The 12593-nt window shown below is 60.3% G+C and overlaps 1 protein-coding gene across 1 annotated transcript; it reads left to right on the top strand.

The window, feature by feature from the left end:
• The first annotated feature begins 325 nt into the window (after positions 1 to 325).
• PVALEF (parvalbumin like EF-hand containing) lies at positions 326 to 7861 on the top strand. Its single transcript, XM_044981838.1, has 5 exons — positions 326 to 516; positions 5831 to 5944; positions 6262 to 6397; positions 6948 to 7063; positions 7367 to 7861. Exons 2-5 carry the CDS (start codon positions 5839 to 5841, stop codon positions 7411 to 7413), a joined length of 405 nt encoding a protein of 134 aa, XP_044837773.1. The 5' UTR covers positions 326 to 516; positions 5831 to 5838; the 3' UTR covers positions 7414 to 7861.
• The last annotated feature ends 4732 nt before the right edge of the window (positions 7862 to 12593 follow it).

The following is a 12593-nucleotide window of genomic DNA, read 5'->3' as shown; positions in this document are numbered from 1 at the left end:
TTCAGGTGGGGAAACTGAGGCAGAGAGGAAGTGCAATTTGACCGAGGTTACACAATGAGTCAATGATGGCTTGCGGGACGGCTTGAAATGGCTCGTGGGCCGTAGTTTTCCCACCCCGGTGCATGAGCTTCTGCAATGTCAGCCCTCCCCTCCCCCGGTCACCCCAGCGGGGGGCTTTGCTTGCTCCTGGAGAGAGGGAAGGTTTTCAGGACTAGGCATCTGTTCTGGAGACTCCCCCTCCTGCAGCTCTATGGCCAGCGTCCCGCCCCCTCCGCAGGTGCTGAGATGCCAGCTGCTAATGAGGCTCTGCTAATGCTAAGCTATGCCAAGATAATCCGAGCTGCTTGCTGCCAGCGTCTTGAAAGGGCCCAGGAGGGCTGCAGTGGCCGACAGGTGCAGCTCTCCCTAAATAGCAAGCCCAAGCGTGTGCCTATAAAAACCGGGGACACGCCTAGCGCCCCAGGAGAACTTGCTGAGGGCTGTTCGGGAAGGAGCCTGCCACGAAGCCTGCACCAGGTAAGTGCCAGCCAGAGAGCCAGGCGAGAATAAAGCCAGAGGAGAAAGAAGCTGGTGAGGAACGAGGCATCAGCTGTAAACCCTGCATGGAAACCAGGGAGAGGTCAGCTTGGAAAGAGCCCCCGGCTCCCCCGGGAACGACCTGGCCAGCCCGAGGGGGAGATGGAGGAGGGAGGTGATGACGAAGGCGCCCGCCCGTCACACAGGGCCCCAGTGCACTGAGTAAGGCACCCGCTGCCCACAATGTGGGGGTGACTCTCCCGGCTCTGCCCCCACAAGGGGCCGGGTGCTCCATGGTCACTGGGAGCGGGACGGCTGTTTATGGTTTAGGAGCACAGCCACCCAGGGGAGAGGTCTGCAGGGCCCACGGCCGCAGGGTTAGTTCTTGAGCCCGTTGGGAGGGACACGTCTCTGATGGCGAACGCAGGACTTTAGGGGCAGCTCTTTGGTGGGCGTCAGAGGCCACCCAGCCCAGGAGAGAGGGGGAGGCCAGGTATCTGGGGCGATGGGCCCATGGGACATGCAGGGGCCAGCCTGCAGCCTGCCTGGTTAGAGTCACCCTGTGAGTGCTGCAAGCCCGGCTCAGCTGTGCTGCCGGGGACGGGGGGACGGCTGGGGAGAGCCCAGGCAGGCATTGGCTGAGCTCTTGGGTCTGGTACAGTCCGGGGGAGCTGCCGGGTGGGGATTTTGTTTTGGACTGTTAAAGTTAAGTCGAAGGGTCCCTAAACCCAGGACAGGGGATCGCCCCCCCAGCCCCCTCGCTGTGACTGGAACTCTAAGTAAATACAGCACAGGAGTCCCCAGAGGGAGAGAAGGTCCCCGTGGGCCCCGGGCCTCGTGCCGGGGGAGAGGGAATACTCACCCCTGCTGAGCTCAGCAGCCTGGGCAGCACGAGGACTCAGGGCTTGTGCCAGTGCCTGGGTCCCCCTGGCACGCGTGCTGGGTCAGCAGTGACGTCAGCAAGGCCAAGATTTCACTGGAAGGCTATCGCTCCCCGTTTCACACGTCAGTCCATCCCTGCGCTGGGGCGCCTGGCACCCCAGGAGCTCGCTGAGGGCCAGAGCCAGCGGCACAGCCGAGGGGCCGGAGCCAGCAGGGCGGGCCCCTGCCCGTCATAAATAGCTGCCGGCTGCACTGGCCCCACGAACCGGAGAGTCCGCTGGGAAGGCTGAAATATTTCGGCTCAGTGTAACCCTAGAGCGGAGTCACATCACAAGACGCTGCCTTGTGAATAGAAGAGTCCCAGAGAGGCCGGAGCCTTCTTCAAAACAACATGCGACCCCCCAGAAATAAATACACGAGCTACCGTGGGGAGGGAGGGGGCTTGAGGTGCTGCCCTTTGAGCAGGATTCCTGGCAAGGCGGGGGCGATGGAGAGTGCCAGGGTCCCCCCTGGGGTCTGACGCTGCAGCTGGTGCCAGTCCCCGTAGCAAGGGCATGGTGCAGAGGGCAGGAAGAGCTCATGGAGGGACCCCATCAACAACCAACATCATAAACCCAGTGGGAGACGTCCTGCCCGCCCAGGGGAGGCGGGGGCCAAGCAGGGCAGACGCCCGCTGCCCTCCCCTGGGCTGACACTGGGGTAAGTCAGCTCGGACTTTGACCCAGCTGGTCTGGGGGTTTCTGCCGGGAGCCAGGACGCCTGGGTTCTACTCACAGCTCACATTGTAGGCGAGGCACCGTCCCCCTCTGGCCCCATCTGCCCAGCTGTAACGGGGCTAGAAATCCCAGCGCGAGGCCGAGAAGTGCCGTGAACTAACGCCCACAGAGTGCGCCGAGAGCCCATGCTGGACGGGGTTGCAGCGGGTGAAGGGAAACGCCAGAGCCAACAAAATGGCTTCTTGGTGGGAAGGGGGCGGTTTGACTGTCCCTCTGGTCCCTGTGCTGAGAGCTAACCGGGCAGGGGGCCTGTGTGGGGTGTCGTGCTCCCGGGGAATGCGGTGCAGGGGCCCTGGCGAGCTGGCTGAGGGGGCGCCCGACCGTGTTGACTTGCCGTGAAAGGTCACAAGTAAAAGGAACCCTCCCAACGTGCCAGGAGAGCTCAGTCCATCCGAGCAGCTCAGCAGGGACACAAGCTTCTAAGCTAGCCCAGGCAGAACAAGAAAAATCCCCCCTCCCTGCCCTCATTCTGGCCCAGGCACTGAAGGCAGGTGCAGCAGATCCCCCAGGAGGCTCTGAGAGTGCCTGGAGGTCTGAGTGTGCCAGGGTCACACTGTGAGTGTGCAAAACTGCATAGTGCCAGAGGGTTCCCAGCTCTGCACCAGGCTAAAAACAGAGGGGTGTGGAGTTTGGCTGGGATCCCAGGGGTGGGAAACAGCCTGGTAGATCATGGAACATGCCCCCCCCCCTGCCCCAGACCCTCTTTGTTCCACCTGGGAGGAGTCAGAGATTCTCAGTCTGACAGGTTGGGTCTCAGAAACCCCCTTGGGAACTGCCACCTGATGTGCTGAGACTACCTCTAAGCCCGTTTTCCCTGGCAGCTTGGGACTTCAGTGCCCCGCCTGGTTGTGACAGACACGCTGGCCTGCTACAAGCACAGACCCAGGTCTGAACCACGTCCCCCAAAAGCTGCAGGCTTAACTGAAAACAGCTTAAGAAGTGCTCCTGTCTCCAACATCCAGATACCCAGTTTCCAATGGGATCCAAACCCCAAATACATTTGTTTTACTCTGTATAAAGCTTATACAGGAGAAACTCATAAATTCTTCACCCTCTATAACACTGATAGAGAGAGATGCACAGCTGTTTGCTCCCGCAGGTATTAATACTTGCTCTGGGTTAATTAATAAGTAAAAAGTGATTTTATTAAATATAAAAAGTAGGATTTAAGTGGTTCCAAGTAATAACAAACAGAACAAAGTAAAAATGACTAAGCAAAATAAATCAAAACCACACAAGTCTAAGCCTAATACAGTAGGAAGCTAAATGCAGGTAAATCTCACCCTCAGAGATGTTCCAATAAGCTTCTTTCACAGACTAGGCTCCTTCCTAGTCTGGGTCCAGCAATCATTCACACCCCCTTAGTTACTGGCCTTGGTTCCAGTTTCTTTTAGGCCTCTCTTTGGGGTGGAGAAGTTATCTTCTGAGCCAGCTGAAGACAAAATGGAGGGGTTTCCAGGGGCTTATATAGTCTTTCCTGTGGGTGGAAACCTCTCTCCTCTCCTGTGTAAAATCCCCTCAACAAGATGGAGTTTTGCAGTCACCTGGGCAAGTCACATGTCTATGAATGATTCAGCTTTTTGCAGGCGTTCACAGGAAAGCGCCAATGTGGACTGGTGTCTCCCAAGGTCCCTGGTTAGCTAAGTGCTCGCAATTACTTGAATAACCCCTTCACACTATGTTGACCAAATCTACCTTAGGTGCTTCCTGCAGCAAACACTTTAAATACAAGCACAGAGCCAACACTCATAACTTCAGATATAAAAATAATCCATGCATACGACCAGGATGACTACATTCAGCAGAACATAACCTTTGCAAAGATATGGTACGTGGCATATCTAGCATAAAACATATTCCAGTTCTGTCATATTTACACTCATAAGCATATTTCTATAAAGCATGATGGGGTGTAACATCACACTCAGCACAAACGCCCCCTGCCCCATGCACCCAGCACAGCTGAGCTCAGCTAGGAGATGCCTGGCCTGCACCCAGCCCTGTGGCGGATTCACCAGCAGCCGAGGCCCCCCTGTACCAGCATTTAACAGTGACAAAGGGGAAGTCAATGCCAGCACCCTGGGAGTTTCTACCTGTGGGATGGACGCCCAGTGACTCTCCTGGGGAAACCCTGCATCCAAAAGCAGGGAGCCTGGGGGCTAAGTTTGAGCTGCGGCTGGGAGCCCTGGCAGAGCCCACCCCAGCATGGCTGCTCCTGCTACACCAGGCTGTTGCCAAGGGCTGGCTTAGCTGGCAGGCACAGCCACCGGCACCTCCTTAGATGCCCGCCGCTTCTCCAGGAGGTGTCGGTGCCCATTCGCCAGTGCCCTCCGAGTGCCGGTCTCCAGGATGGTCTTACCGTGCCGGGTTGGGGGTGCTGGGAGAATGGAAGTGTTGGGCAGGGACCTGGGGCAGGATGTGCCACCTCCACGCACAGGTCAGGGGAAGGACTCAGAGGGCTCGAACGCTCCCTCCTGCTCTGAGCCAGAGCCGCTCTCGGGGGCGAGTCGGCGAGAGCGCTACAGAGGCTGGGCTGCCCTTGGTCTGCCCCAGCGGAGACCAGCTGGGGCAAGGGGCATGTAACACCAAAGACCTGGCTTCTGGCTAGCCCCAGTGCAGCAGGCCTGGGCCTGGCTCCTGGCAGGTTCTCAGCACGTTTGTCCACCTGCCCTGGCTTGGAAGGGCAGAGGCGCTGGATGGCTCCCGGTGCATTGACAGAGCTACGCGGTGGCTCGAAGTGCAGCAGCAGAGCCACGGGGTGCGGCCTGGCAGGTCTCAGCACCGTGCGTGCCAGCGGGCTGTCAGCCCTGGCACAGGCAGGGCTGGGGCATCTTCCCTGAAGGGGACGAGCTGTTCCCTCAGTCGGGGGCTCTGCTCAGCCCAGACAAGCAGCCACAGAGGGCTGAGGCTCAGTGACGAGGTGCAGATTCGGTGCCCTGCATACGTGGGGGGCTGGGCCGGGCCCCTGGGGCACTCAGTCTGGTGTATTTCTCCAGCACTAAACCCGCTACCAGCCCTCTGCAGACTAACAAGCAGCGGGGGCGGTGTCCAGTCCAGTGTCCCCAGCAGCGTAACCTGAGGCCTCCGCTAGCCCCCGGCTCCCCGGTGCTAGAGAACGGGCGAGAGCGCCCCCCGAAGGGGAGTGTGATGGAGCAGGGGCTGTCTGTGTGGGGGATGGGGGAGCCGGGGAGGACGTTAGGTGATGGACAATACCTGAGCCTGTAACCTGAGCTAGGCAGCGGGGAGGGGAGGTCAACACCTTTGCCCGGGAAGCTGGACAAAGGGAGGGAGCCGGCTGGAGAGGGTTGGGTCAGTTTCGGTTTTGGGCTGGGTGGGGGAGTTCAGGGAATCCTATGCTGGGATCCAAGCACCCAGAACCCCCAGAAGGACTCGATTGAGGGGTCCTGGCTGTGCCCACAAGCTCTGCTATAGCCTGTGTTCCTGTTATCCAATAAACCTCCTGTTTTACTGGCTGGCTGAGAGTCGGTGGGAGTCCCAGGAAGGGGGGTGCAGGGCCGGACTCCCCCACACTCCGTGACAGGGAGCACCGGAGAACGTCCCCATCCACACACACAACCCCTGCATCCTCCCGTGGACGTGCAGCCCCCGCCGGCGCCAGCCGGGCTCTCGGCTCAGCTCGCCCCTTTCCTCGCCAGGGGACAGGATGGAGGAGAATTTTTCCTGCCAAGTCAAGAAGATGGCGCTGGCCTTGGGAACCTCTCTGACGGACATGGATATTGACCTGCTGCCCTCGGAGCTAAGACATCACGGTACGGAGGGTCACGGGCCGGGCCCTGCCCGCCCTGGGATTGAGGCTGGCTCCGACCCAGGCCCCGGGTGCGCTGCGTGGGAGGGGCGGGGGTTTGTCCCCCCACTTTCCTTTTTCAGACAGAGAATTCAAAGGGGCAGGCAAGGGGGTAAAGGGGCTCAGCGGGCTCCCGGGGGGCCAGCCCAGCCTGCAGGGCTGGAAACCAGCAGCAATGAGCCAGGGCCTGGTTTCTCTCCTGCTGCGACGGGCAGGTGCCCGCTCGTGCCCCCCCCTGCTCGCTTCCTGACATGTGGGTCCCCTGCCCCTCTCTGCCCGCAGCTGCCTTCAACTACAGCAAGTTCTTCGAGTACATGCAGAAGTTCCAGACGTCGAGCGAGCAGGAGGAGCAGGTGCGGAAAGCTTTCCAGCTCCTGGACAAGGACAACAGCGGCTTCATCGAGTGGAACGAGATCAAGTAACGGCCAGAGGCTTGTACCCGCCCCCCCCCCATCCCTGCCCACATCCACCCTCCCCCCCCGGGCACACACCTGCCCCCCCCGCCCCCGTGGTGTCCCATCGTGGCAGGGTAGCGCTGGGGGAGCCAGTGCCGAGTTGCTGGGCTGGCTGGCGAGAGGACTGTGCTCCCCAGGGCTGCCAGGCTGGCACCTGCAACCGGTGCCACGGCTAAGTGCTGCCACGGCGCCCCCGGCTCCGGAGTGGGATCCAGGCTGCTGCAGGCCCAGGAGCTGCTCTGGTTGCCGGCCCCGTCTCCTCTCAGCCCATGTTCCCAAGTGTCCATGGGCATCCACCCGCTCTCAGCCCAACAAGCCCCTCCTCAGACACTCGAACACCCCCAGAGGCCTGGGGCACCATCTCCATGCTGTGAGGGCTACGTGGGCCGAGTCTGGCCTGTCCCTTCAAACCGCACCCGCCGCTCTGCCCCATCTGGCACCGTGAAACCCTCCGTGTCCCAGGCCAGCTGAGGCCCCAGCCGCCTCCTGAGCCTGGCGCCACCTGTCCCACAGGTACATCCTGTCCACCGTGCCCAGCACCATGCCTGCGATGCCCTTGTCAGACGAGGAGGCTGAAGCTATCATCCAAGCGGCTGACACAGATGGGGATGGGAGGATTGATTTCCAAGGTAGGGGGCAGGCTGGCCGCCGGGGGGGGGGGGGGGCATAGCACTTGCCTCTGGGGTATCCAAGCTCTGCTAACCCTGTCCCCCCTTTCACTGGAACATGGGGCCCCTTTGGAGCTGCCCTCTGCCCGGGGGGGTGTCAACCTTCAGTGGAGACTCCGCTCCCCCCAGCGGCCTCCCGGGGCAGTTTGGAAGGCGCAGGAAGCCAGCTGCAGCGTTCGGTCTCCTACCGCCCATCTCCCCGGCCCCGAAACACACGGCAGCCTGGCCCAGCACCCACCGCTCCTCTCCCCCGTCTCCCTGCAGAGTTCTCCAACCTGGTCACGAAGGAGAAGATCCCCAAGAAGAAGTGAGGCAGAGGAGAAGGAGAAGGAGGAGCGCCCCACTTCCTGGCACCAGGCCGCCTGCTTTGGGGGCAGCACTGTGCTTGTCCTGTGTGTTCTGTCGCCTAGACCCCAGTGTGGAGGGGAAGGGGCTGCCACACCTGGCTGGCGGGGAGGGGAGAGCTGGGGTGGGTACCAAGGCCATACCAGGCCTGGGGCGGTAGGAGGCAGTTTGGGGCCAGGGCAGGAGAGAGGGCTTGAGAAATAACAACCACTCCCCTGGCCCCACTGCAGCAGAACCTCCCCAGCACCTGCCCCGGCTGAGACGCACACAACCAGCAACAGGCGCATTCAAGACGGCGCCGCTCTCCCCCCGGCCTCCCACCCCGACAGAGCGTCAGGGCCAGCCAGGCCGGGGCTGGGAGCAGAAAGACTGAAGAAAAACCAGATCCAACCCGGCTCCGAGCCTTGGGCCTCCTGCATCCATTCCCTTCCCCCGGCTCCTCCCCTCCCACTCAGACTGGGCCCAGCTCAGCACCGTCCCGAGAGCCCTGCCTGTGCCAGCTGGCTGCTCTCTGCCCAGAGAAGGGCAAGTGCACCATCAGCACAGCCAGCGGGGCCTCCTACCCTGTGCAGCAGCTGCACTAGCGCAGGGAGGGTGAGGGTGGGGGGTGAAGAAAGTTCCTGTCCTTGTGCCGTGTCCTGCGTCGCGCCCGCCCCTGTCCCAGCCTCAGCACATGTATTGCAGCCCTGGTGCCGTTCGCATCCATCGGGTCCGTTTCCTGCCCCGAATAAAGACTCTCTCGTGTGATCCCTTCTGCAGCTGAGCCCTCTGCTTTCGCCTGGCCAGCTAGGGGCCGGGGGGGAGAGTGCACACCGGCCCCTGAGCCTGGCCCCTTGCCTGCACCCACAGCCAGGAATTCCCGCTGGCCCTAGGCCGGACAGAGGGCAGGTAGTAGGGTAGTAGGGAGGCCTGTCTCCCAGCCCCTGGCTCTGGGCACGGGGAGATGTACCCGGGGTCCACAAACCCCACTGGCTTGCTGAGGTGAACCCCTCCACCCCCCTCCCCAGCATGCAGCACCAGCCGTAGAGCTGGGGGTTAAAGTCCCTCTGGACACGTCCCAGGGCCTGGCACCGCTGGGCAGTGCCTGTTCTCAGAGCCCCATGAGCACAGCTCAGCACAACTGCGGCCCGTTCTGAGACTGAGCAGAATCTGGGCCGGGAGAGGACGGACCAGAGCGGGAAGCTGAGAGCCAGGGAAGGTGCTGGTGCGATGGGGAGAGAGGAGGACGAGGAGATTCCCCAGAATGCTGCAGTGAAAAGGATTCAGGTTAACTCGCCGCACCCCTTCCCCTGACACCCCCAGCCCGGTGCACCGTACGGTGCTGGGGCCAGGCCCAGGGCTGCTCAGTCCTTAAAGCAAGGCACACGGCTAGCTGCCTGCACGCTGACGCTTGCTTCCCTGCTGCGACGAGCGTGCGTGGGTGAGAGCTCCGAGCTCTGCTCCAGCAGCCGGGGGAGATCCCCTCCGCCGTGCCAATCCTGCTAATTTATTCCAGACTCCCAGCTGATACGGCTGGGTCAGCTCATAATCTCCCCCGCCCTGAGTAGACACCAGATTGAGCTGCAATCTCCCCAAGCCGCAAAACCTCTGTCAGCTTCTGCCCTTCTCCCCAAAGGAGCAGTTCAGATAATCCCCTGCTGAGAGGTCCCGTTATCCCACCTAATCCACTAAACAAGAGGCTGGTTTTCAGCCTCCTTAATTGGGGATCTTTGGCCAAGCTTATTCTAGCTGCACTGGTCGCACGGCCTTCCTAGCCCGTTCCTCCAGCGGGAATGGGCCCCACAGGGGAAACTCAAGGAGCACGGCAGCGGGGATGTGGCCAGAGCAGGCTAACGTCCGTGTGCAGCCGCCTTGGCTGACTCTGGAGCTGTGGGCGGAGAGGACTTGTTTCAGCCCATGGCCCTCGCCTTCAGTTTAACTTCTCCCTGGTGCAGAACACGGGAGCAGAGCTGGGCGAGGCCGGACCGAGCAGGCGATCCGTCTCTGAACCAGAATTCCTGGGGCGGGGACCGGGCTGGATCTGACAGATGCAACAGCTGGGGTCCCGGACACCATCGCCTGGGGGCCATGGGGCAGCATCTCCAAGAACGTGGCATAAGAAGCCAGGCCAGTGCTCCCCAACGGGGTGCAAACCTGTCAGGCCAAAGGACACCCCCCTTGTGCTCGGGGTAAGGGAGCAGCACCGCTCACTGGCAGCAGTAGTGGGCTGTTAGCCGCCACAGGGGGCGACACCCCCCCTTTGCCATTGGGGTACACTGCCTCCACATTGGGGTTAGGGTGAGGCAGCAGCAGGTGCAGGAGCATCCCCAGGGCCCTCGGGCCAGACAGAACCACGGGGCAGGCAGCTCAGGGCTGCTCTCCCCACCCGTACAGCCCCAGAGGCCACGACTGCAGCAGGGGACTTTAAAGAGGTGAAATTCCCTAAGCTGGACCAGGCTATGGTACAGCTGCCATTACAGCCCAGATCTTCCTGGCTCCCAGCCCTGTGCTTACCCCACTCCATCTGTGCACGAGCAGGTCCTTGCTCCGACGGCACTGGGCCTTGCAGAGATGCCCCCAGAGTCCACTCTAGCCGCCCCCTTCCACGCCAACCCCGAGCCAGGAGCAGGACAAGGGCTGTTTGGTTGCGCACAGCCAAGCCTGAAGATCTGTCTTTGCTCTGCTACCCAGAAAACGTCTCTGCCCTGCTGTGCCGATGCTGCCAGCCCGTGGGAGCCAGCTGAGGTCACTCAATCAGGGTGAACTACAAACAGAACGGAGCAGACAAACCCCAAATGCCGGTGGACCTTCCAATACTTAGATTTACCAAGCCAGCCCAAAACAGCTTCTACAGTATCCCACTGGTTCCTTAGAAGTCCAAACAATGCAGTTTCCCTTAAAGTGCCCAGCCTCAGGCCTCCATCCAGACACACATGTCAAACATATAATGATAAATTCTGAAAATCTTATCTCATAGAAAAGAAAAACTTCTCCTGATCCCAAAGGACCAAGCCCCAGACCCAGGTCCAATGATAACTTAGATGTTACCCAAAATACCTGCTTAGAGCCAAGTCTTGTTAACTAAACCAAAATTTATTAAAAAGAAAAGAGAGAGAGTTGGTTAAAAGATCAATATACAGACAGACGTGAATTCAATTCTTGAAGTTCAGATACAGCAGAGATGAGCTTGTAGTTGCCAAAAGTCCTTTTGGAAATAGTCCATAGGTTATAGTCCAATGTCCATATTCAGGGTGGCTCCAGTCAGTGACTGGGGATCTCAATCCTTGTGGCTTAAGGTTTCCCCCTCTTGAAACCCAAAGCAGATCTGAGATGAAGCAGGATCGTGTCCCAAGGTTTTTATACATTTCCAGCAGCCTTTTGGCCTGGGAAAACAATAGGCTTAACTCACCTTCTCCCAACCATCCTGGCAATTAGCACAGAGTAATTTATCCATTAAACAGTTCAGATCCAGGTTACCACAACCTTCAAAGAGATAGAGACAATAATCCTGTTTCACTCAAGTGTCTTCCTAAATGTTAATATTCCATTTTTGATCTTTGGATCAAAGCTATAGCGATAGACACAACCTGTTTGCTGACATCCCAAGACCTGAGCAGACATCTCCCCTTCTACCTCTACCAATGCCGACTTGCATTTCAAAGCTCTGCTCATTTACATCTCTTCCTAACCAGTCTTTCAAGTTCGGCCCTGGGTCAGGTGAGTCTGCGAGGTAACTAACTCTTTCTGGCCCTGTCACTTTTCAATGAGAGATTATATTACACTCAGAACGTCACACCTGCTGCACTCCTTCCCCGGGCCGCATGGGCCAGAGGGGGCAGCCGTGCCCCAGCCTGCGCCAGCAGACGGGAGCGGGAGTCAGCCCGCAGGAAAGGCTAACGCCATTGCTGAGTGGTGCCTGGCTCCCGCGAGGGAAATGTCCCAAGGAAGCACTTGGCCCCGTTCTAGCAGGACAGACACGGCTGCACACGACTCCCATCAAAGGGAATAGGAGACCTGTGGGTGAGGAGTCCATGGACCGCCCTCCCTCCCACCTCCGCCAGGGGCCCGGGCTACTGCCTGCAAACCAGGCCTGGGAGCCCTACAGGCAGCTGGCTCACCAGTGTGATTCAGGTGAGATAACAGGCTCCATCTCCACCGAGGGTCCCGGGCAGCCAGCCAAGATAAAGCTACGGAATCTGTTGTATAACTTAGCCCGTTTATTCATGTCTGACCCGGGCATCGGCCTAGAAGTTAGCCAAGGCTGCTGCTCACGGGACGGAGAGACGCTGTCATGAAACGGCAGGGCTGAGCCTACGACCCAGAACTAGCCCAGCATTGGCCATCCAATTACATAGTGCCCACCGCTGCGGTCTTCCCGAGCTAGCAGGGCTGGGTGGGGTTGCAGGACTTCTGGCCCACTCCAAACTCATCTGGAAACTCCAACCGAGAAGGGAACCTGTACCTAGAACTCCCAAGTTAGCGCCAGGACTGGCTGGGGCCGGCTGGCTTGCAGCAGGGGAGATCACAATGCCTGGTGGTCAGGGGCGGCTCTAGACATTTTGCCGCCCCAAGCACGGCGGCATGACGCGGGGGGCGCTCTGCCGGTCGCCGGTCCCGCGGCTCCGGTGGACCTCGGGACCAGCGGACCCTCCACAGGTACGCCTGCGGGAGGTGCACCGGAGCCGCGGGACCAGCGGACCCTCCGCAGGCACGCCTGCGGGAGGTGCACCGGAGCCGCGGGACCAGCGGACCCTCCGCAGGCACGCCGCCGAAGGCACCCTGCCTGCCGCCCTCCCTGTGACCAGCAGAGCGCCCCCCGCGGCATGCCGCCCCAAGCACGCGCTTGGCGTGCTGGGGCCTGGAGCCGCCCCTGCTGGTGGAACAATGATCTCGCTACAGTTCAAGTCACATTTAAAAAATGATGCAAAGAGAACGGGGGAGGGCTGGAGCCTGAGCCGCTGTCCCACCCAGGGAGCTGGGAATCTGGCCTGGGAGTGTAGCTGCCCAAGTGAAGGCAGCAGAACTCTTCCCCCGAAGGGAGAGGCTCGAACGTGCTAGGCAAGGTGCAGGAGCCGCGTCCCTGCCCCAGCGCGTGGCAGGCTGAACGCCAGCAGCCAGCGGGGAGGGGCAGGACAGAGACGGCGCAGGGCAGAGCGACAAAAGGAAG

Source organism: Mauremys mutica, chromosome 12, assembly GCF_020497125.1.
Source record: "Mauremys mutica isolate MM-2020 ecotype Southern chromosome 12, ASM2049712v1, whole genome shotgun sequence".
NCBI classification, from domain to species: Eukaryota; Metazoa; Chordata; order Testudines; family Geoemydidae; genus Mauremys; species Mauremys mutica.
This window is presented reverse-complemented; position numbering and strand designations above follow the sequence as displayed.

Excerpts from the sequence above, each read along its gene's own strand:
- PVALEF (XM_044981838.1), top strand. The coding sequence starts at position 5,839 with ATGGAGGAGAATTTTTCCTGCCAAGTCAAGAAGATGGCGCTGGCCTTG. Across the intron at positions 5,945-6,261 it reads CTCGGAGCTAAGACATCACG|CTGCCTTCAACTACAGCAAG; the intron begins GTACGGAGGGTC and ends CTCTGCCCGCAG. Across the intron at positions 7,064-7,366 it reads TGGGAGGATTGATTTCCAAG|AGTTCTCCAACCTGGTCACG; the intron begins GTAGGGGGCAGG and ends GTCTCCCTGCAG.